This window comes from Mastigoproctus giganteus, chromosome 6 (genome assembly GCF_048544385.1).
Source record: "Mastigoproctus giganteus isolate SK-2022 chromosome 6, ASM4854438v1, whole genome shotgun sequence".
Lineage (NCBI taxonomy): Eukaryota > Metazoa > Arthropoda > Arachnida > Uropygi > Thelyphonidae > Mastigoproctus > Mastigoproctus giganteus.
The window spans coordinates 212,607,216-212,630,662 of record NC_143580.1 but is presented as its reverse complement, the minus strand read 5'-3'; the positions used below and the strand labels follow the sequence as shown (position 1 = coordinate 212,630,662).

Sequence of the window (23,447 nt, the reverse complement as noted above, 5' to 3'; positions counted from 1 at the left end):
TTTTTTTATTCCCGCAACTCGGGTTTTTAGTCCAGCAAACAGACAAATCGACTACAGAACATAACCAATTTACAGCCAATATATATGCACAATATGGCCTAAATTGCTGATGCGCCTAAAACCGTGCAACAAACAAACAGTAGTCCGAAATCAAGATGGCGGCAATAGTAGGCGTTACTTGAAAGGCTGGTCTAGGCTAAGAAATATTACGATAATGCGATTTCTGTAAATTGCGTGTTCTGAGATTGATTTTCTGAATCTGGACGAAAAACTCGAGTTTCCGGAAGAAAAAAACCATGCTACCCTCGCCTGAGAGCGACTAACTTAGCCACCTTGTGAAAGAGGCCCAGAAAAATTCCTCCCGTCATTCATGGGAGGAATTAACAAACAAGAATTCTCGTGGTGAATATTTCGACAAAACTGTTTCAGAGAAGTAAATGTTAATATCGAAGTAATTACAAAAACCTTTCCTTCAGCTTCCTTCGCTGCTAGCTCAAGTATCAATAGAACGGACTCGGGTAAAAATGCAATTTGATCATTAAAAAAAATGTATGTTTTCACTCCAGCACGACAGTGAAGTTCTCAATAAATCATCAACCGTATTTAGTAGTGACGGGCTTGAACCCTCATCTACTATGACAGCATACTACTGCATTCACGCTCCTGACAACTCACCTACGTTTATACCATCCATTTCGAAAATTACAGTTATTATACAAAAATTATCTGGACCTGGAAACTGTTACGTAAAGTTGTCCATGAGCAAACTCGCCAAATTTGTTGAAAGTGTGACCCTGAGATTTTTGGATTGTGATCACAAAAGCTAAGAAATTATCTTCTCTTCAAAGTAAACGGCAAGTTAGTTTCCCTGGCAGCTAAATCAATTTTTGGGATTTGAAAATCGGTCTGAATTTTTTCCCTCAATTTTACTGCTAAGTAAAACTGATTTCAAATGGCATCAGGTGAAACGCTTGTTTAGTCTTTGAGTTATTCAAGTTCAAAGAGCATTCCAGACAGAGTGTCATAAGCATATTATTATATAGATTACACCGATGAATAATGCAACATCAATTACTGTACTATTTCTAGCACTTTTTTAAATGTAGGTGATTATTCATATATCCGCCCCATTTCCTCTAAACCTTTAAAGGATCAATGAACCACAGTATGAGAAACGCTGCTCCAGTAGAATGGAATTATTGTCATAACAATAATTCCACCAAGGACAACTTTTGTCGAATTAAAATGACAATAATGCCATAGCAGGAAATAAACTATTAACATTGGTGAAATACTGATAAATATCTATAAGTAGGTCAAGGGAAATCAGGTGATTGCGTTATTCCACCTTCTGTTAACAATTCAGCTTTCATCCACTCAGTGAATCGTTATTATGAACTGCAGTAAAGGCAAGGAAATCAAATGTATTACTGCCTGCCTGAAACGTATTTACAGCTGTGTACACAAACTGATGGTAAAAGTTTCTAGTAGCCTTTTAAAACGGGGCTGGAGTGGTCTTGTGAAAAATGTCGAAAAATTATTTCTATCTGTTGCTTCTGAATGAACTGAGTTGATTCAGAAGCAACAGTTGAGTTGCTTCTAAATGAATGGGGCCTCTTCTACTAAGAATATCTCCTTGCATCCACAACTTTTTTTTTTCACGGACGTATTTCAGAAGGATGCAAAACAAGTTGATATCCTTCTTGAAATATGGCTTCCAAATTTAAATAATAAGCCGTAGGTTGATTATTAATTTATAAAGCAGGATAATTACCTCCTTATCTATACTGGCAAAATTCCTTTAGATCACATGTTCTGTCCTAAACGCCTTACTCAGTGTTGGAAAAACTTCATTTCACAAATATGCGTTGTCTTAGTTCCAATATCAATGATTTCCATTTCCATCTTCAATCTGCCAAGACCCACTTATTTTTCTGACAAAATCCCAATTATCCGTTGCGTCAATCACTCATCTCATTTCTCCTAATAATTATCATATTGTCCGTTTATCCTGCTGAGGATAAAGGGACAAGCAGCTAAAAGTTTAAATCGTGACATTTATTATACTACACAATAAACTGTAAAGAAAGCAGTAAGCATATACAGTACTCCCTTATGTAGCAGGTCACTTCTATGACACCTCACAGTCAGGGAGAGAGAGAGAGATAATGTTACCTTGGTTGGAGGATGCACTAGCACGGACTCTGACAGTTCTTCAGGAGATAGTTTCCTTGTTTTGAAAATGGTTCCACAGTCTTCTTACAATGTTGAGAGTCGCATTCAGCCTTATTCAACCTTCGACTTGACGTTGTTCTACCCCCGTTCTACATAAAGAATCATCCAAACAGTTTATGGTACCTATTATCATGATATAATAGGTTGTGGGCGACCTTGTTTCAGAAATGACGAATATTTGGTTCTATTTCTATTTATATTTAAAAATATATTAATGACTTTTGTGTTTGTTCCTTAAGCACCAATGTAAGTTTGTTTATCTTCCTCCACAGTTTGGAAGATTGTATTATTCCTTTTATGGACTTAAAACAAATACTGTAGTAAAATCAATAAGTTTATTACAAAGAAATAAGTTTAAAATGGTGCCTGTACCTTTAATTATTATGATTTTAAATCGTCTTATAACTTAATTATATAAAAATTTCGTACCTTACAATCAACTTACATAATATCGGTAATGTAACTTTTAGTTTTTCTTTCTGCAGTTTCAAAAAAAAAAATTAAACAGAAGAATTGGGAACTTGTTCTCTGACAGAACAAACAAAAGGATCAGATTTATTTCAAGCTGTTCTACAAACGTGCACTGGTGCTAATTTAGACATGAGAAAATTGGCAAGTATCACCACAGACGGGGCTTCATTCATGATTGGTGCAAAACATTGTTTTGTTATACATTTATCTCATTATCTCGTTAATTGTGAGAAACTAATTATATTCACTTTTTACATCGACCATTTAAATGTTTTAATTGCCCAATAGTTGCACTATAGCCAGTCAAAACTTACAAACATAATTTCATACAAAGTATTTAAGTGTATATTTAAAATTGACATTAATTTAGCTTGATTAATTCATTTATCGGTTATATAAATAATAATGTAGAGCTGGCTATATTTGTTGTCATTTGTGTAGAATGATTTGTTTGATTAAAATGTTAAAACGTTATAAAATACCATTATTTGTCAAGCAATTCCATTCGAATGGAATAACAAGCCTATCTTTTATTCAGCTTCAATTGATTTAAGATAATTAAATCAATTGAAGCAGAATAAAAAAAAGAAAATAAATTTTGAGGAAAAGTATATATGAATCTACAGTATAAATCTTTCATTTGTCCACAAATGTTAGTTTGTGAACAAAGTTTCTCAGTCATGATTCTCAATAATAGCAAAACTAAGAATCAACTGATGGATAAAATCTTAATATTTACCAAGGATTTATATCTTCACTGTGGCTAAATGTAAAAAACAAATATATAGGGTGATTAAAAGAATGCAATTCAAAGTATATTTTCAGTTTTATTTCAGTTATGATTATAAAAATAATTATAACAAAGTCTATAATTTTAAGTTTTATATCTGTTGTTATTATCACAAACTTAAATAGATTGCTTTTGTAGTAGAATTTTAGGAGTATCAGCAACTAAGGCCATGTTGCTCCGTGTATATTGTCTGTAAATTGCGTGTTCTGAGGTCGATTTTCTGGGAAAACCCGTTTCCGGGAGAAAAAAACAATGCTCCCCTTGCCTGAGACCGACTAAACTCAGCCATGTTATGAAAAAGTTCCTTCCATCATCGACGGGACTCGAACTCATTTCCTCCCCACACCAGTTTTTTAATTTTATCCAGTGTGGGGAGGACGGCGATCCTACCCACGAGGGGTAAATAGATTGCGAAAAGTGCTGAACGCGTCCACCTTACCAAATGTAAGAACCAACTCTTCTCATCATGTTTGATGAACTTGATATACAGTAGTGTTTGTTATAGTTGAAATTTCTGATTCGATAATGACTTTCTATTCTTTCAATATATAAAAATTCTTCACGAACTACTTAAAAATCCTTTTAATGACAAAAATCCTAAGATTGTGGATGTTCATTTATAAGTGCTATGCCTGGGATAATAAATTAAAAAAACACACACACAAAAAAAGTCATCTTTTTATATTTTATATTCTGGGGTTACTACAAAAGTCAAAGTGGTCCACAATACAACCTTACCGTCGCATAATGAGAGACTCAAAGCCAATGTAAAATATCTGTGAAACCTGATGACCTGGCTAGACTTACCGGTATATAAGGTGAAATGACTGTTTGGAGCTGTTTATGAAGGTTTCGTAAAACAATGTGTGCAAACCAGCGTAGATAGAATTTTTGGTGCCTATGGATTGCCATAAGAAATAATTAAACAAATATTAATTTGTAAGTCTTCCCAAGATTGAAACAAATTAAACTTATTTTATGAAATAACTGCTTATGGACAAATCAGAAAAGCGTTTGCTTTCATTAATTTTTATGTTTGATGAAATTAAATAAATGAAATGAAATCGTAATTATGGGTAGAAGTAACCCCAAAGTAACGTATCAACTGTGTGGTACAACACTGACAGTGGTGAAGAGCGAAAAGGACCTGGGGGTAATTGTGCAGTCAGATATGAAGTTTTCTGAGCAGTGCAGACTGGCTGCAAGAGCAGGTCATGGGGTATTGTCAATGATATACAGGAATTTTTCTAGTAGAGATAAGGAGGTAATGGTCCGGCCGCGTCTTCAGTACTGCGTACAGTTCTGGAGGCCTCATCTGGACGGATGTACAGTTGCTTGAGCGAGTACAGAGTAGGGCAACAAGATTGGTGGGGGGAAACGAAGGGGTTCTCTTACCAAGAAAGGCTTAAGTTCCGCAAATTGCAGCAAGGAGACTGGCATCTCCGAGGTGATCTGATTGAGGCCTTGAATGGTTTGAGCAAGTTCATGCTGATGGGAGATTCTTCCTCTTGCCCAGATTAATTGCCTGAGGGTACATAAATTCAAATTGAGGAAAGACAGTCGTAGCCAGCGCGTAGTTTATTGCTGGAACAAACTTCCATCTGTCGTTGTGGAAGGTGATAGTTTACATAAATTCAAGGAAGAAGTGGACAAACTTTTAGAGCAAATGGATGTGTAAAATGGGGCTTTTTTTTTTTATGATCGTCTTGCTTCCTTGCATCATATGCCTCTGCTAATGCTAATGAAATCATAAGTAAGAAGACCGTATCCAGAAAAGCCGTACTTAAGAGTTTTCATAGTTACCTTTTTATCTGCTGTTTTTATCTCTTATAACATAATCTAAAAATTGAAGATTTTGAGTTGTAATTACATCTGATTAACTGCTTATCAATTTATTTTACATAGTTGTTAAATGTTTGTCTATCCCCCCATAGCATTTATGGTCTGATGATGGGGTTCTGTAAGAATCCTGAAACGTCACCGGCTAACAATTTAGGGTAGAAATTGAGCTTGTATTTACATGAGTTTAATAAAACCTATTTTTCAATAATTTCACTTGGTATAATAGTGTCATTTATTGTTATTATATATAGTAAATGTACCGAATCAAAATAATAATATAATGCTATTAATAACTAATTAATCGCTCGATTAATTATAATATTAATTAAATTATATAATTAATTGATAATAATTGTTAAATTATTATCCAAAAGTTTGTGGCTCTTATAATAATTGATTTAATCAATATTGATTATAGTATTTTTAAAAAGAAATATGAATTCCATTATTCCAGTCTTTTCTTCAACTCCATTCGGCGCATGCAGTGAATCGTATAGTTACGGCTGCCCTCACGCCACTGGTTAAGTCAGCAACCCCTGAGGTTTCCAACGAAACATCAATATTGCCATAGCGAACGTGACGAGAAACAGCTATGTCATGCTATTATGAATACGCGTAACTGACTTGAGCTGCAGACCCAGAAAAATGGGGAACATTTTCGACATCGATTGCTATGATTCTTTATCAAGAAGTATTTTTCGCACTGCGATAATCGTTTAATTTTATCATTTCCATTTTCGAATAATATTTTGATATTTGAGTTGCGCAATATTCAAATGACACTGTATCATTCCAATAGATGTCACGCTAACTTTTCAGCATGCTTTGTTTGCGGAAGATAAAATATTAACAATCACCAGGATAAACAGCCATATTTATGCAATGATGTCACTAATTTAATGGAAACATTACGCAGTAAAAAACAACTAATGACAATACGAGTTTTTTTTTTTACATTCGTCACGCCATGATATCATCCTCTAGATGCCATAACTTCACTAGTAAAAAAAGATCGTCATCATTATCAAATGCGTAGTTCAGATTTAATTTATTATTAGTAACAGCAACATTATATGTATGCCATAAAAGTCAAGTCCAATATGATTTCTTCTATATAAATTTCATATTTATAGTAAATTTATTTATTCTCAAGCGAGTTCAATGACATTTCACTTTTGGATTGCCTTTAGCATTAGTAGAAGCATTTGATGCAAGAAAGCAAGCTTATATAGCATCAGCCAAAAAAGAAAAGAGGAAAAAAACCTTCCTATTTCACCCATCCATTCACTCCAAATGTTTGTCTAGTTCTGCCTTGAACTTATTGACCTCCACTACGACGGATGGTTGTTGACCTCCACTATGACAGATGGAAGTTTGTTCCATCTCTCAAACACCTGCTGGTTAAAGGCAAAATTCCGCACATATACTTACAACTGTCTTTCCTCAATTTGAATTGATACCCCCTCAGGCGATTAATCTGGGCAAGAGGAAGAATCCCATCAGCATTGAGCTTGCTCAAACCATTCAAGGCCTTATACACCACAATCAGATCACCTCGCAGGTGCATAGTCTCCAGACACTGCAAATTGCAGGATTTAAGCCTTTCTTGGGAAGTGCACTCCTTTGTTCCCCCTCACCAATCTCGTTGCCCTTCTCTGTACTCGTTCCAGCAGCTCTACATCCTTCCTAAAATGAGACCTCCAGACCTGTATGCAGTACTCAAGGTGTAACCTGATCATTGCCCTATACAAGGGGACAATCACCTCCTTATCCCTGCTAGCAAAATTCCTGTATAAAAGAAATAATAAATAAAGAAATAAGAAATAATGAAGTTAGCCTTAAGAAATAATTAAATAAATCTCTATTTGTCCTTCCACGAATAAAAATAATCTGTGCCAAAGTTTGAAACAAACAAATTAAACTTATTTCGAAGTATGAAATAACTGTAGCGCTTTTGGGGAATCTTTAACATTCTCTAAGTGCATTTGCATACGAACTTGTTACATTAATTATTTATGCTTTCATCAGCAAAGAGTAACTCCATTATTTTAATTTCGTAATTAATATCCTTACGAAAATTTGAATTTGTTATCTGCTTGTATTATACTGCAGACAACATTGTCCTACTTCAAATTAGTTTACTTTCTGTGCCAACAGCGCTATGCTTTCTAATTGCTTGTTCATTAAGAACTCAAGAAAAATAATAAAATAAGAGTGAAAGCGAGCAGGATACTAAGTTTCTCAACTGTTTGTTAAGTGTTTTAATTAAGCTCCGGTTTATTGAGTTCAAGGTTTCTAGATTTAATCGGAACAGTTCGTTTTAAATGCTCACTAGCGCATACTGTATTTCGTCAGTAAATATTTGACTAAGTAAAATTCTCCGAAGTTTTGTTATCGTATAATGTAAAACTGTGTGTGTGAGAGAGAGAGAGAGAGAGAGAGAGAGAAGAACAACTTGACCCGTTATTTAAATAAAATTACTGTATTTTCTTCGCAAACTTTCGAAAAGAATTGCAGCCCAGCCTTTTTGAATTTCCGTGAAGGTATATCAGATTCCAGCAGTTGCTGTAATTTTAAGGTTTAGGAACGGTCTTATCCTTAACTGAACAAAGTACCAGAAAAGTTCAGAGCAAAAAGAAACCACAAAACATGTTAACTAAAATTTTTATTACTTTTAATGTTGTTTTGTATTGGATGACATTTCAGAATTTTCATGTCAGTCTTCTAATTAGGTCATAGTGCACTGTTCGTTTACAAGCCTCTTCACTACGGAATCCGTTTCACTTTGTTGATTCAGTCAGTTATCTTGGTCTAAAGTTGAATTCCTGTCACTACGTTCTTCATTTCAGTTTGCAGAATGAAATTTTTGTTTATTAGTGCATGGGATTTTTAGTGATAGGCATATTCGAGAGTTTGCAATCGATTCATTCGTGATTTATTTGATTATGAAAAATCATTCGATTATACTTATATCATTCGAATGATTAGCAGTTACTAATCGCTAATATCATTTCATTTATTTGATTATAGTGGTATATTTGGGTTTTAGAAAGATTTTTCAAGTTATCCCAAAATTCCATTAAAATTGGACCTATTTTTTTTGTTCTTGAAATTTATGGTTATCTCCATACAAAACAACTATCAAACATTTGAAAGTTGACTTAACAAAAAAGGAGTGGAGGTTTTAGGTCCATTTCCGAGATGGAACAGATCTATAAGATCAGGTGCAGCACTTCGACAGAGTCATTAAAGGAATATGATGGAATGAAAGGGCCACACCAGTTAACTCATGAGAGTCATGATTCGTGCAGCAGGAGCATCATTATAGAAGCAGAGAAATTAACGCTCGTATAGAATTATCTAGCACCTTCAATCGGCGGCTATTGTGGGACAAAAAGAAAATATTCCAGGCCCCAGATGGCTAGTCTGTCATGAAAGTAAAAATCGGATGCAACATTGCAGACAATCCCGAAAACCGTCAATACTGCACAGCAGAAACAGATTTTCACTATCACAGCATGCAGTGAACTCAGGAAAATGGATGTATGCAGCTGTATGGTAATCAACAACCCTCTGAGAACGAAACAGAGGAATATATTTACAGTGGTGTCGGAGACAGCAGCAACTGTTGGTGAATCACACGTTTTAAACAATTCTAAATCCACTGTTTCTGTCCTGGCTACGCTCCATCACAAGCTATTTTATAGTAGGACAATTCCCACTCAACTAAGGCTCTCATATCTCGGCATTAACTACTTGATATGGATACGCTTCCTTGGCCTGCACATTCAGCAGATCTGTCACCCATAGAATACAGGCGCCTCCGTAGCCAGGTGGGCAGGAGCAGCAGTACGTAGCACACGCTTCTTGATTAGACCGGGGTTCGAGCCCGTGACCACCAAATAGGGAGGATGCGGAAAGGTAAGGAATGGCATATCCCAGGAGCAATATGGCCTTAGTTGCTAATGCTCCTAAAAACCAAATAACAACAACAACCATAGAATACATTTGATATAATGAAACATTCACTGATCTTCACCTCTCAACTCCTTACTACTGTTGCCCACCTCACAGCACAAATGCAAGAAGCGTAGCTCAATGTTTATCAAAATAACATTCACTACCTTTTCGACTCCGTACAGCGACATTTTACCGTCTGTATCCCTGTTCGTAGTGAGGGGGGTAGGCATACTTCATACTGAGGTGCACCCGTATTTTCGTAAGTAAATACTGCTGAATTTATACACAAACTTAATGATATCTGTCACTACACCACCTAAAAAGAATGCAAATCATGCATCCTTTTTAGGTGGGACAATTTCAATGACGAACAGTGTATTTACAAAATTCAACTCTTTATCAGGTAAGTTTTTATAAACAAGCTACATCCTGTAAGTATGGCAGCAAGTATATTACAGGATGCAATTTTGTGATTTGCGCTATTTGTAATAGTGTAGTCAGGGTCATGATGTATAAATAGTCACATCACATATCTGCTATTTGCAATCATGGAAATCCGCTTTCAAGTTCGGGAAAAGCAGATTTAATTACAGTTGATATTAATGACACGTGCTTCACGTGCATAGTTCCCTAACCGATAAAATGTACTTTTTTTTATTCAATTCATATTATTTTAAGATATATAATATTCTATTTTAACCGTCTTCGGTGACATCATAGTGATTTTGCCACTTTGGAGAGAGCCGGGTTCGCTTCCTGTCATAGACTGCTAGAATTTCTAAAGGCCTAGACTGCTAGAATTTCTCAGGTGAAGGGAGGAGGAATTTTACCTGTGAGTTATTCCAGGAATTCTAGACTGCACAACGTGTAAACCGACCAATGAGCACACCCTCGTACAGGCATAATACACAATTGTGTTGTGCAATATGGTCTGAGTTGCTAATGTGCCTAAAATCTAACAACGATGTCTGCTGTATTTTAACTACTAGTCACGGTTCAAAATATTTGTTATGATAATCGTCATATAGAGATCTGTGAGATCCTAAAAATCTTTATTCTGATAATAATAATAAAAAAAAACAACTTTATAATCTGAATCTTATAAACGCTGTAGCGAATGTATATTTGTCTAAAGAATTCTGAAAAATGTCTAATTCTGAAAAATACACTTCATAAACGTGTAACAGAAAACTTAAATATCCCCTTTCTGCTGTGTCTAGCAGAATTAGTTACATAGTAGACACCAAACTCAGTACCAATAAGGTATTGTAAACTAAAATACTGTGATAGTAATATAATGACAAATGTTTCAGCTTAATGTGGTGCGCGTGTGAATAGATTTTTCGCCTGTAGAAAGAGCACTTGTATGCATATTAGTAAGTCAAAAATGAAGCTTCATTTTAGGAAGGACGTGGATTTGTTGGAACGGGTGCAGAGAAGAGCAACGAGATTAGTGAGGGGAACAAAATGATACTATTACCATGAAAGGCTTCACTTCTGCAAATTGCAGCTTGTGACAACTAGGCACTCGCAAGGAGATATGAATGAGTGTTTAAGGCTTTGAATGGATTGAGTAAGCTCAATGCTGATGGAATCCTTCCTCTGGCTCAGACTACACATGGAGACATAAATTCATATTGAGGAAGGACAAATGTGCGGAAATTTGCTTTCAGTTAGCGAGTAGTTGATTGTTAGAACAAACTTGTCTGGTGTTATAGAAGTAGGTAGTTTGAATAAATTCAAGGAAAAACTAAACAAACTATTAAAGGGAATGGATAAGTGATATGGGAAGTGCTTTTTTTTTTGGCTAATATGTATAAGCTTGCTTCCTTGCAACGTTTTCCATTGCTAAAACTAATATTAACACTAAGATGCAAGAAAGACAAGATTTTCAATGTCTTTCCTTAAATGTTGCCTCCAGACGGGAACAATACAATTCCAAATGTGGTTTCATCACTAACTCTAACCGTTTGTGGTCGTTCCGGAGTATAAACAGAAAAAATATTTATTTTATTTAGTATAATGGAAATATAACGTTCTCTTCCTCCTCCCTAATGGAAAGGTACAGTAAATCATCGATAAGAAATTGTACGCCTTAGTATTAATAGTGGCTAATGATGCAAGAAAGCCTCGTCTACCTGGTCATCTGTTTCTGCCCATTAACGTTAATATTTGAATGTATCATAACAGCCACATCTCTCTCTTTTCATTTACACCCTTCAGCTATAAGTTATTATCAGATTATTATTTTCCAAATTTACAATACATGGAAAATAATTATTTCCAAATGTACAACATTATATCAAAATTAAAACGAACTTCCATTTCTCTAACCATGCACGAAAAATCATTCTAAAGGAGTCCTAACTTGCATCGTTAATCACTTTCCTTACTTTTACATCATTTGCAAATTTCAATATCACAACCTTTGTTTCCTCTTCTATATCATCTCAGATTCTTGCCCATAATCCTAATGAGCTCTATTCTTGTACAACAACTTTTCATATAGGACAGTGTGAAATACTTTGCTATAATGTGAAAATTGTTTCTTACATGAGACTCGTGGCAATTTTTCTAAAGCGGATTGTCGAGAAATTCGTATTTCTCTGATCCAATACTAATTAATGAAAAAACATGGAACCAGTCTTCAGAAATATCTCTTTGTATCATCTCCCTGCTCCCATAAATAACTGATTACGCTGATTACGTTATCAATCATAATGGTCTCATGTAGAGTTCTTCATAGTTTTATTGTGTGGTACGTGTATCAGTGTGATAAATCTTCACGTTTGTCGCTGGCTGCCGTAAACTGATACTCTAACACGGAAATGAGTCTGGTCGTATTGATATATTATACATCTGTAAAAGTAATTAAACACACAGGCTGATGGATTGAGAGAATGCTTTTATTGACTAAGCAGAAAGGCAGCAAATTGTATACATAGTGGCAAACCAGTGTAATACAGTCTATGAATTTTGCTAGATTTTTCCTTGTTGTTTACAAAGAATATCATAACGAATGTCATCTAATCTAACTTCATTTACTTACCAAGTTTACTTTTAAAAGTTCATATCTCTAAAATTAAAACAAAAACTTTACATCTCGATACAATAATATTTGTAAGGCAAGTTCGCTATAGTTAATACATTGGCATTGTTTTTTAGCAGAATTCAACACAGAAAAAACAGTAACTGTAATACACAGTATATATACGTACTGTATATTAATGGTAACTGTACTTATGCTATGTAGTATAGTGAGACTTATGCGTATAAAATGTGTTGATCCTACATAGGAACTTGCTCCGTTGGTTGTAATTTTTACAAGTTTCACATTTACTTTTATTTACTGATATAAAATGCACCAAAATTTCGTTATTTTTGTAGATGTGAAAACGTAATACTACCATTATAATTGAGCAAATAGTATATATTAATATATGTATGCATTTATTTTAAGATCAGTTATACACTAATCGGTAATTACAAAACTAATATATATTCGATAATCCAATAATGTTTCAGTAATAAAGTTCTGGTAGCGATTTTAAATACTGTATATCCCAACAATTTTCTCTTAAACAGTGATCATTTATTGGTTTTTTGGAGTGATATTATTAAATAAAGGATGTGCTTTTTAAAGATAGCCAATTGCTGATAAAATAAAAATTTCTACATAAAATATATGTTTAAGTGATTAATTAATATCTTCCAAATTAATTTTTTCCAAATGCAATATATAAATAAAAAAATTTCTGTTTATTCTCTATACGCGCCTCTTAGTGACGAAATTCATTTATTTTCAAATTCTCTCTGTCTGTATGAGATGCAAAGTTTAGAGATCAATCAAACGAATATTTCTGGAGAAAATACTAACTACACTCACAGTGACTATAGTAAGATAATTGTACTCGTTATGAATTAATTTTGCAACACTTGTGAGTTGTAGTGTCATCGTTCAATAAAACAAATTGGAAAAAATTAAATTTAAAAATTTTAATGTAAAAAATATAAAAATTTAAATGTAAATTATGTAAAAAATTAAATACAAATCGCAAAATGTTAATTAAATTTTTTTCTATTGACCTTTAAGTCTACATATAATGGTACTAAGTATATCACTTTTTTCTTACAAAATTATCGTATTAATACTATATTTACATGAAATAAACTTTTTATATTCGCTAAACACATTTCATAGATAAACAAATTCCATATTTATCTTACTACAGACACTATGGGTGATTTTCAGGAATCCAGTGGTTTTGGTGAATTTTAGCTTTAGTTGCTAATATGCCGATAAAACCAGTCCAACCAACCAACAAACCAATTAGGAATCCCAACTTTGAAATCGCACTTATCCAAAATGTTTGTCTGATTAATTAAAATCTAGAACTTTATAATTTACATTTTGATTCTAACTCTCATATATAAATAAATAAATAAGTTCTATGACACACTATCCGAAGATAGACTAGATTTGATGAACTTCGCCTTCGGGCAACGCGTTGTGGAAATTTAGAATAAGTTGCCTGCGAGGCGAACAGTTTGTCAAAATGAAAGAATAGGGTGGGCACTTTTCGACGATGAGATTAATATGAGAGAAGGTTTTTTTTTGGTAGCTGAAGAATAAGTTCACTTTCTTGCATAATTATATCATTTTAATTACTAATACTAAATGCATTTCCGTTAATTCACTGTATGGCTACAATGATCAGAGGAGTTTGAAATTTGATTAGAATTGTTTTAATTACGGAGATAATTTTATTGATATACTGTATTTAAAATCACTACCCTTTATTTCCGGGGAAACCTTTTATATAGGGTGTAAATAAACAGAACTAGTGCTTCCCCTGCAACTTAAAATTTATTTCATTTATGTATTTTTTCATCCCGATAAGATCTCCCGGGGTGAGCCTAGTTCGCTTCATGCCTTGGCATGGTCCTTAAATAAAAGTAAGAGAAATATGGAAACACATACTGAATTAGTGTTTATTTGATAATGTACATGGAATATGAATGGGAATTTTTTCATTTTCATGTATTAGAAAAATAAAACGCGAAAATTACAGTCGAAATACATTATTCGTAAGTATGAAAATCTGGAAGTCCAACTTTTAATATTTGGTTGAGCCTACGTCCCCCGCCCCCCTTATGTAGAATCAACGGTTTTTGTGTAAATGCTCTTTGAAAGTTGGGTTTTTGAAAATAAGTCATGGTAGTTATAGTAAGGAACAAAGATGGCACTTCCAGCTGATACGTATATATACAGAATGTGCTCCAAAAGTGTTGTCTATTTAAATATCCCGAAAGATGATGAAAGCAGCACAGGACATCGATGTATTGCAGACTAATTTTCTTTTATGTAAAGAATAAATTTCTTCAAAATGCCATATCTTTATCGACTTATTATCTTGTCTCTGGGTGTGAACAAAGGCTTGTTCACAACCAGTGACGGTATCACATCGCTAGTATGATCGGGACTCGTAAATTACTGGGCATAAAAATGTAATATAGGTAAAGATGATATTACAAGCATAGAATGGCAAAAGCAAGATGGATAAATATCCACGCTAAAAGTTACATCTGACAAATATTTCAATTTAACGTTTACATCCATAATTACAATGAGTGTCAAAAGTATTGTAATACGCATTAAAACAGAAAAACAAAACGCGTAAATTAAATATAATACGCAAGTTGGTACCTTTAATTATGTACAGCCAATGCGAATAAGGAGTACCTTGATGAGTATGGCCCACACAAATATACAAAACAAACAAAAAAAAAAGTTGGCGAGTATAGGAATGTTTAATGAGCGACTTCCAAATGAAAGCGATGATCAAACACTGAATTCATTTAGGTTGTTATGTAGGAACATTAAAAATTAAAGATATATTTGTGTCCATAATTTCTCTTACTTTGGTTTCTATGTTGGATAAATGCTAATTTCTTAAGATCAGCTTTAAGAAGGCTAACAGCCCCGGTACAGAGATTTCAGGTCTGAGTGTTTTGTAGTTCATTAAAAATAAGGGTGTAGTTAATTTTTTTGCAAACAATTATTACAATTATTAATGCATTCGATTTTAATATATCTTAGAGAACTGTCTGTGGAATAATAATTTTAAAATTTTAGATGATTAAAATAAAAAAGAATTGTTATAAAATATCATAGTAATAAAAACTCAAAATAAAATTATTTTATTCATTTTCTTCTAATCATATACTGATTATATGAGGTAGTCGATGAGAAAAGTAGAGGAACAATTTAATGAACACGGATAATAGAAAAAATACATAAATAAATAAAATTCATTTAAATAAAATTACAAGAGATATCGATATCAAGTTTGATATTAACATTTATAATATCAAAATTTGGTGTATTATTGATTGCATCATATTATAGATAATATCAAGTATCTTGTATTATAGATAATATCAAGTTTTGTTGAATAAATAATTAAAAACTTCTCTTGTGGCCGGGAAGAAATATCACTGAAAAACGTGGTTGGATTACTAACCAAATATATTGGAGTTTTATTTTTTGAATTTTTTTCAAAAAATAAAACTCAATGTCACAACTGTGTAACTGGTTATTCTTATTTTCTTTACCCTATAGGAATAGATTATGGATACCCATAAAATAGTAACAAAACAAGTGACGAGGCAAAAACTTAATAGAAAAAAAATCAACGTTTTCGAGAAATGTAACAGCTCATCATCAGTAGATAAATATATAGTACTTGTACGGTGAAAGAGATGGATATTAACGAAGTTCTTCCTGCAGCTGTGAAGATCATCTTCCTTATTATACGTATTCATAATACCTAGGGTATTTAAGTTATGGTCAGACCCCAATAGCAGGATACAATTAAGTATGTTGTATTATCTACAGCTATTGTCCAGCCATTAACATCAGCAAGACCAGTAGACGCCTGAAAGGTAGGGTAATCAAATATTCTGTAACCATCAGGGCCACTGCCATAAATCATTGTCGCCAAACACTTCTGTGAGACAGGGCTTAACGTTTCCTCCTCAGATGGAAATGTAATCGATATAACACCTTGACATGGCAAAGAGTGGAGGGAAGCACCGAACATTAGTTGCAATATCAGCTCTGAATTGAATACAAATAGGAGTTTAACAGACATCATCATCATAAGAACAGATAACAGTGGATATCTGTGCAGCAATTACAAGCTTCCATTCCATCTAACCAGGCAAACTCTGCCCACCAATTGCTAAGCTAGAGTGGAGTATGTCTAGTGATGAGCTGCCAAAATCTTAATAACCAAATCTCTATAAAAAGTTCTGATTTAGGAATATAAGTTTAATTCTTTAAATCAGTTATATTCTTTATCTAACTTACGCATTTAAGTTTACAAATATTAGTTGATGAGGAAGGAAGGAAGCGTAAAAGTTTTCAGGGAAAGACCCTGAAAACTTTTACGCTTTTCAGCTGAAATTTTGCCTATTAAGTTGTTTTGTCTTTCCCTAAGAAGTAAGTTTAATAAGTTACACAACTGTGATGTCTGAGCTTCTAGAAAAATTCTAAACTTATGGCTGGTGGATACCAAAATGCTAAAAACCGAACTTCTTCAGTTATTAACATCTACCATTTACACTTATTAGCACAATTACATGCACAACGATCGCATACTATTGCTACCGAAAACGTTTACGTTTATGCTTTTTACTTGTACTCATTTAACTACTCTCATTATCTACCAGCACCACATTAATTCACGTCCTGGATGATTCACCCACGTAAAAATGGATATTTTATTTTCTATTACTTTCTCTACGTACACTGTCCGATTGATTCTTTATAGTAAGAAGCAGAGGCGTAACTAGGGTATGGGGAGTATGGTTCTGGCCACAAATACCGAATAGAGCATCAGGCGTTAAATGGAATTAAAACTTAGAATTTATAATTTATTCTAAAAATATGACAATTTTTTATTAAAAATCTCTATCAATTGCTATGAAAGCCTGTTTTTATATGAATGGGCATCACGCGGATAATAATTATTTTTATGAAAAAAAAGCTCATTTCTAATATTTGGCCAAAGGTGTTAAAATTCCTAATTTTGGTCCTGCGGAAAAAGAACAGTAAACGAAACTAAAATCGTCCATTAATGATTAATAGTTTGTTAGTTTGGTCTTCTTAAAAATTTTTCTTTTTAGCACCACATATTTTAAATACATAAATTATTCCATCCATCTATTCCGCCAATTATTATTTCAGAAGAAATATATAAATGAGAAGTATATGCTGCTCATAAGCCCCTACCTACGAATCTGAACTTCTTTTCTTGCAGGATTACGAAAATTTTAATTTTTTTCTGCTTATTTTCGAAACATTTTTGTCTTCAAAAAATGTTTCGGATAAAAGTTTTCACTTGAGCATGTAAAAAGTTAAAACTGTTAGTACGATACTGAAAATTGACTGATAGAATTTTTTTGGATATACTGCACAGAATTTCAAGGATAAAATTGGAAAAATTCGAAATATTTGATTTGGCACCCAGGATGATTTGGCACAGATATGATAATTAGAGTATGCATCTTTTTATGTTATTTTTATCTCCTTGAAAAAGTGAAAAATGCATACGTGCAGGATGTTGTCAGGTTTGAGCATATAATAATATGGAATGTGTCAAGTGCAAGAGTGACATAGACAAAAATGGAGGTTAGAAGACACTTATAATATTTTGGCTGGTTATAGCTGATTATCACATAATGAGAAAAGGCGAAAATGTTAAATTGTGATTTAATACTGCACACGAAAGAACGGAAACATATATATAAACCTAGAGAAATGTAAAAATTAGATGTGAATTAGCAAAAATGCTGTGGCAATAAAAATTAAGTGCAATGCGTTTTAATGTGATTGGTATATTTGTAAAAGTGGCTTTTAAAATATAAATTGCTATAGAAAATCACTGCTTTTACGAAATAATTCTAGAGAAGGAAAAACATTTAAAACCTTACTGAAGTGCATGCTGAATATTACATTATTTACCATTAGAAATTGCCCGTATTTCCTTAAGTTAGGCGTACTTTTTTTTAAGTTGAGATGATCACAGTTCCTACAAGACGATGAAAGCATCCACAAAGACTGATAAATGGGTTTCCTCCATTTGAAATTATAACCCCATTGGTGTACCATGAAAAGATTGTCGCATGCATCACTACAGTGCTTATCAAAACAAGAGGAAAAATTGACGAACGTTCCAACAAGCATTGAAATTTTTGAAAAGAATGCCTCTCGTTATCGATTTTCGCCTTCCTTCTATGAGCATTTTTTTAAACAAAACAGAAAGCGTTCAACAAAATTTTTTCATCCGAATTCACATAATCGGATTAGGAGGAATTTTTCGCTGATTAATCTGTTCTTTAACTCTTTTTTGTAACCATTCTCGAACCTTCTTCTTATGTTCCATGTGCTGTTCAATTCTTTGAAGCGATATGCCGTTCTGTCGAATCTAAGAGGAAATATTAAAATGCAGATTAGTGCATGGACAAATACATAACTAATTGCAAAGTTTTAATGATATTTACACTGCGCTAATGAAGCCAGCCGCTTCGTTCAATGAGCAAATAAAAGATACTAAAGTAGCCTTAATAACTGCAGTTGCAAAAATTGTCTTTGTTTGCTAATGTTTACCCGAACATTAATAATTAAGTGTTAACATTTGGCAGTCATTCGACCGTGTGCTGATCCGCTTGGAGTTAACTTTATTTAAAAATGCGTGCTTCAAACAAAATGAACCAAATAGTACGCCAGAATCAATTATAACATCTCATTAGTCTCGATTGATTCCACTTCATTATAATGCTAGTCATTCAGAACTGAGCTCTCTAAATCACGCATTTTTAATGATATACTTTAGTAAGGTTAGAGTGGAAAGTAATCAAATAAAAAAAACTCTCTTCAAAATTTTAAAACATCCGCAGCAGAAATTAATCCAACAGAACGATCACTAGCCATATTTAACTGTCGTATTTTTACTTTATGATATATAAAAGCACCTTATTAACTTTGCCCGCTGTACGCTTACTAGGGTTGAACGAAGCCCAAATAAAAATAAAGAAAACATTTAATTAGTTTTACTAAAATTTTCTCAAATTTTTAATTTATAATCAGACTACCTATTTTTATTCTGTGGTAATTCTTCAAACTTAGGAGAAACCGTTTATCTTTCAGTTTGCTAAAAAGATCTCCCCCCCCCAACGATTCTTCCATTCTTAATTACTAGAAATATGCTAAGTGACATCCTAACAGCCAAAATGACAACGCTATTGTCAAGTTACCAACCGGATAAAAAAAAGTGCAATTTCTGGAGAAATATGCCTTAACATCGTTGATTAAAATAAATTAAAAGGAATTGAGAGCCACTCCTTTAAAACGGGAAGGCTTTTAATTAAACACTTGCGTTTCAGATAAGAAATGTCTGCTGAATTCAACTTATTATTATTTATTTTTTTTTTTTCCAGCGATATTCCAACTGCCTTTCTCTAGAAATCGAGCGTTTTAGCCGGTTGGCAACTTGACAACAGCTGTCATTTTGACTATTCACTTAGCATACTTCTATTAATAAAGAAGGAAAGGATGAGTCTTTTTAGTAACTGGAACATAAATGGCTGATCCTGAGTTTGAAGAAGTACACAGAATAAATCACGGGTCATCCTTTACTGTAAAGTAACTAATAATAATGTGTTAAGTGAACTTAACTGTTCATTGTTAACTAATAACCAAAGTGTTAATAAACAGTTATGTACCTACAAATGTTATTTTAATGATTAATTTAAGTACGTTAGATTTAGGAGTAATTTATTTAAACTTTTCTTGCAGAAAATTATGTTGTAGTTGTATTTCAAGTTACTAGAAACAGCTATTACTGTTTCTAGTAACTTGAACTTTCTAGTAACTAAACAGTTACTAGAAACTAGCTATAATTCTGAAAAAGAAATAAATGGGATAGAGAACAGGACTGTTGAGGTGTTCAATGTGACTCTTCTGTAGTCAGTTTGGCGTTTAAGATGTTTACGATTAATGTATACCCAATAGAATGAGTTTCAACAGGATCACATAGCCAGAATCAGTGAGTCTGGATGTCCCACACAACAAATTGCTGTTCATATTAGAGGAGATCCTAGAACAGTTCGTAGATGTTGGCACCAGTGCAGAGAAGAACAGAACACATCCAGCAATGGCGAAAGTTCTGAAGCATTCAGACAAACATCAAAGCATGAGAAGCTGATAATTAATCGTCTTTAAAGTTATTTGCCGCTCTGAATAGGATCAGAGATGAAGTCAATTTGCCTTTGGGATATCCATTATCAAGAAGTTACAGTAATAAATTACTGACAGAGAGAGGGGATTGTATTCACGTTATGCACCGTGTCAACTTCTCCTTAGTGGCAAAACGACCATACTGCCAAGTAGAGTAGTTTTGTCCATTCAGGGACAGTTTCCAAGAAATTAGCCCTGTTTATTCAGATCATTCACCCATGCTGACAGAGGAGAGGTATTACACGAATAGTTAAAATGTTTTAGGATTGTAATGGCTGTTAAAGAGCACGAGGAGGGCTATTTTCGTATTGCCTCCTCGTGCTCGAAATTCGAAAATTTCGCAGAGAGTGACGGAGAATTTGTAGTTTCGCCTTTGCTTTTCACTACACCTCATCGTTCATAGCGATTTCAGTGTTGCAGAGATAGGCCAGATGAAATAAAAAAAAAAAACAGCGATGTATTGGCTTTGATGATGAGTCAAGGTGATAGGATCTATGCGTGTGTACCCCGGTAAAAGAAGATTCCTGCCTATATTCAACAAACCTACACAAATGGAACATCAGGAATCATTAAGTGTGAGAACATCACTTAATAGATTTTCACCTATTAGCATAACATCCAGTCTTAGATTGTTATGTTGATATTTCTTAGAGATATTTCCTTTTGCCGTTCTACAATGGCTACATAACCGTTATGTCAACAGAAAAACGTGCAGCAAATCGCCAAATGGCAGATAGATAATATCAAATTTAGATATTGGCGATATCTGCTCCTGCCCTAGAGAAGATGAATTATTAACAACTGACACTCCCCACGATTTATGTAAAGATTTTATCTTGAACTAATATTACTTTACCACAAAGACACGCGGAGATGGGGGAAACCCCTGGTGCCGTTTGACCCTAAACACACTTTACACTTTACCACAAAGACATACTACCAAAATCAAGAACACACCCTACAGAATGAAGAAACTTACAGAGCCCTGACTCAATTTGCAATGGACCTATTTACCAGGCGGAAAGCGCTACCACCACCTTAGCATCCGAATCAATGTCATAACAACCATGACTGCCAACTGTTGCTGCGCATCATTGAGCCATGGATGCTAACGCCCTGGACCAACTTACACAAGACTGGACCAACAAACCATCCGAAGTACAGAACCTAACTTGATCCCTCACATCTCAAGTAGTCAACTGGTCTCCCCACTTAGTTGGGACAATACTAGCACTGCAATCAAAAACAGGGTCCACACATACCTTGACAAATTCCTCATCATTGATTCCTGGACCAACTTCTCCTGACTAGACGTGACACATCTCATCAAGAAGAGACCTACCATCGATCCCTGTACTTGACCACCATATCTTGGACTCCCGGTTTTGACCACCCCACTATTCGTTATCATGGACTACTGGACCAGCCTTCAGTCTGGATGCGACACAGACTCACCAAATGGAGTCCCAATGACAACACCTGGACTAGACCTTCCTGAACATGACCTATCCACCATAGCAGCACTCACACTGCTGGATTTCCACCAAGTGTCGGTTCCAATTGACTGGCCGTACTAGCTGTACCTACTCTGCACTCGCAGGGTATCTCTCTCTCTCTCTCTTTTTTTTTCTTTCTTTTTTTTTTATTCTTGTTTCCTACTATCCGTCCTTCTACCCCCTCCCCCCCTATTTTTCTCTTACACAATGATTTTTTTTTTTTCTTTTGTGGGGAGGTGGTTTTTTTTTTTTTTTTTTTTGTGTCCACCCCACTCTTCTCTCTGGTGAGGCACTGGGCATGCCACACTGTCATCAGGGGCCATCTTCCCTGTCGGCCCCCTTCTTCTGTTTCCTACCCTCCAGTCTTCTGCTTTCCTCCCTTACTTTTCTCTTTCACAACTTTTTTTTTTTTTTTTTTTTTATATATGTATGTGTGTATATATATATATATATATACCCCACAGGTCTAAATCTAAATACATCAAAATTATTGCCCGACCTATTTGGCCCTAGAGCACGTTATCAGCGAACAACCCTACGCTCTGTTAAAATTACAACCGTTGCTCAAGAAACAGCGATCATCTCATTCTCAAATCTGGTCCTAGCCACTGAAATCCCAGGAAAGTAGGTGGCAGGACCCGCCAGAGTACTCTAGCATCAGTGGTGCACCCGGTCAGCCTCCCCGTGGCACGGTGTGGTAACGTCAGGTCCCACTAGGGGCTCGGCGGCTAATAGACCGGTGGAACAAAGGGCACAACACAATATACAGCACATGACCCCCACATACTTCAAATCTCTGGTCCCGATACAATGTACACTCGCGGAGATGGGAGAAATCCCAGGCGCCGTTAGACACTAACATACCTTACACCTTACACCACAAAGACATACAGTATACCCAAAATCTCCCACATGGTTCTCCCCTGGCCTATACGTCACTTTTTTGTTAACTGGCCATGGATCTATCAGAGGAAAGCTCACTGCACTCGGGATCACCGAAAACCCACAATGCCTCTGTGGTTCCCTCGAAAGTTGGGACCACCTGATGTACGAGTGCGAAATATATGAAGATTTGAGATGCCTCCTCCTGACTAGGATACATTACCTTCCTAAAAACCAAGAACAGCACATCCTCGAAAGAGAAGAAGATTATGTCGCCTTTACGCGCTACGCGCAAGACTTATTCGCACGACGGAAGACCCTACCAGGGATATAGTCACTATTCCGATCATCGTCAAAACCAAGAGAAGACAACCACCTATATTTTGGGAATCAATGCAGAGGCCTACCAGCAAATGAGACTACACCACCACCAAATCTAAGAAGGTCCAGTATAGGACAACCACAGCTA

General features: G+C 34.7%; 1 protein-coding gene across 1 annotated transcript in view; it reads right to left on the bottom strand.

Annotated features, from left to right (window-relative positions):
- Window positions 1-18,654: 18,654 nt before the first annotated feature.
- Window positions 18,655-23,447, bottom strand: part of LOC150084931 (uncharacterized) — a 114,062-nt gene continuing 109,269 nt past the window's right edge. Inside the window, exon 7 of the mRNA XM_090376395.1 lies at window positions 18,655-18,789. Coding sequence (XP_090232521.1) covers window positions 18,655-18,789 — 135 coding nt within the window. The remainder of the gene's footprint in view (window positions 18,790-23,447) is intronic.